General features: G+C 39.7%; 1 protein-coding gene across 3 annotated transcripts in view; it reads right to left on the reverse strand.

Moving 5' to 3' along the window:
* The window catches only part of usp19 (ubiquitin specific peptidase 19), a 24707-nt gene that overhangs the window by 17668 nt on the left and 5512 nt on the right, over positions 1 to 1527 (reverse strand). For all 3 annotated transcript variants that reach the window (XM_014016278.1, XM_014016277.1, XM_014016276.1), the window contains exon 6: positions 289 to 637. In XM_014016278.1, the coding sequence (XP_013871732.1) occupies positions 289 to 637 (349 nt within the window). The remainder of the gene's footprint in view (positions 1 to 288; positions 638 to 1527) is intronic.

Below are 1527 nucleotides of genomic sequence, written 5' to 3' on the forward strand. Positions count from 1 at the left end.
ACTAAAACATTGTTCGACCCAGTAAACGGTTCTGAAGCAGCCTCCCTCCTCCCCTACTGAGGCAGACCTGCTGCTCGTGTCTTTTTTTAAATTAATTAATTAATTTATTTATATCCCTTCGTCCTGAACCTTTTTACTGCTCAACAAATACGTTTGAGCCTCAGTCAGAAAAAAGTGGAGGGTTTTTATACTTTTGGCCCAAGAGGAAACAAATGGTGGATTTAGGTAAAAGGTAAATTTGATGCAAGCATTCACTGTACTGCCTCCTTAAAAAATGTCTCCCCTAACCTTCTAGCTGCCTTTCCTCTAGGGGCGGTTCTTCTTTGGACTGGTCCCGCTTCTCCTCCCCGTCACAGCTCCTGTGCTTCTGGGTCGGACCCGGTGCCTGGCTCTGCCTGGCAGCCATGCAGGCAGCTGGTAGCGTGTCTGTTGTGTCTCCAAGCGGTTGGGAGATCAAAGTGTTCTTTTCCAATTCATGCTCAACAGGTTTTCCCTGCGGCTCGGAGTCTGTTCTGGCTTTTGGGTTTTGAGGAGCGGGAGAGTCCGTTTTCTTGTTGAAGCCGGTGGCGAGGACAGGAGAATTGCTGACGTGCGCCGTTGTTTCAGCGTGTGATGACTCGTTTTTAGTCTCAACCACCTGAATTAGAAACAAAAAGAAACGTTACCACGAAGACAATTTATTCGGCCCTACAGCTTGGAAAGCCCCAGAAAGCTGGTAACTTTAAATAAAGCCTAAACCAAAACTAGCAGATATAATCACAATAATGTAAACGTGGACTTTCTGCATAAAAAATAAAAAAAAAAATCAAGACTGTCTTCTAATTTCTGTTTTGTAAACAAGCCCACACATGCCAGATGGTGTTACAGGCTGTGACAATAATATTAGTCAATTTAGCACAATTCTTTTAACCATTTGTTTAAAACATCACAAAGCATGATTAAATAATTGCTTTATTTTCTAATTATACACAATATATAAATATATTTCTGATTTAGCGTCCCATAATACTGTACACCAGTTTCCCAGTTTTTTAAACCTACAACCCAGAAAAAACAGTGAATTCTGTCCTCGAGGGCCACTATCCTGCAGGATTTAGAGGTGTTTCTGTTCAAACACACCTGATTTAAATGAATGGGTGATTAACAGGCTTCTGCAGAACTTGAAGAGGTAATTCAGTCACTTAATCAGGTGTTTTGAAGCAGAGAAACTAGCAAAACATGCAGGATAACTAAAAACTCAGTGCACTGAAAAGTAGGGATGTGTATTGGCAAGAATTTGGCGATACGATACATATCATGACAGAGGGGTCACGATACGATATATCCCGATGTATTGCGATACTGTAAGCAAGGCGATATATTGCGATTTTTTTTGTCTAAAAATTCTATTAAATAAAAACCTCTTACGGGAAAAAAATGAAAAACCAAAATTCATTGTCTCAGAAAATTCTATCACATTGACATACTTTTGACACATTTAGCTGTGTTCTGCTTTATATGTATTTTATTTTATTTGTTTCATATTTC

The sequence above is a fragment of the Austrofundulus limnaeus genome, unplaced genomic scaffold (genome assembly GCF_001266775.1).
Source record: "Austrofundulus limnaeus strain Quisiro unplaced genomic scaffold, Austrofundulus_limnaeus-1.0 Scaffold142, whole genome shotgun sequence".
NCBI lineage: Eukaryota > Metazoa > Chordata > Actinopteri > Cyprinodontiformes > Rivulidae > Austrofundulus > Austrofundulus limnaeus.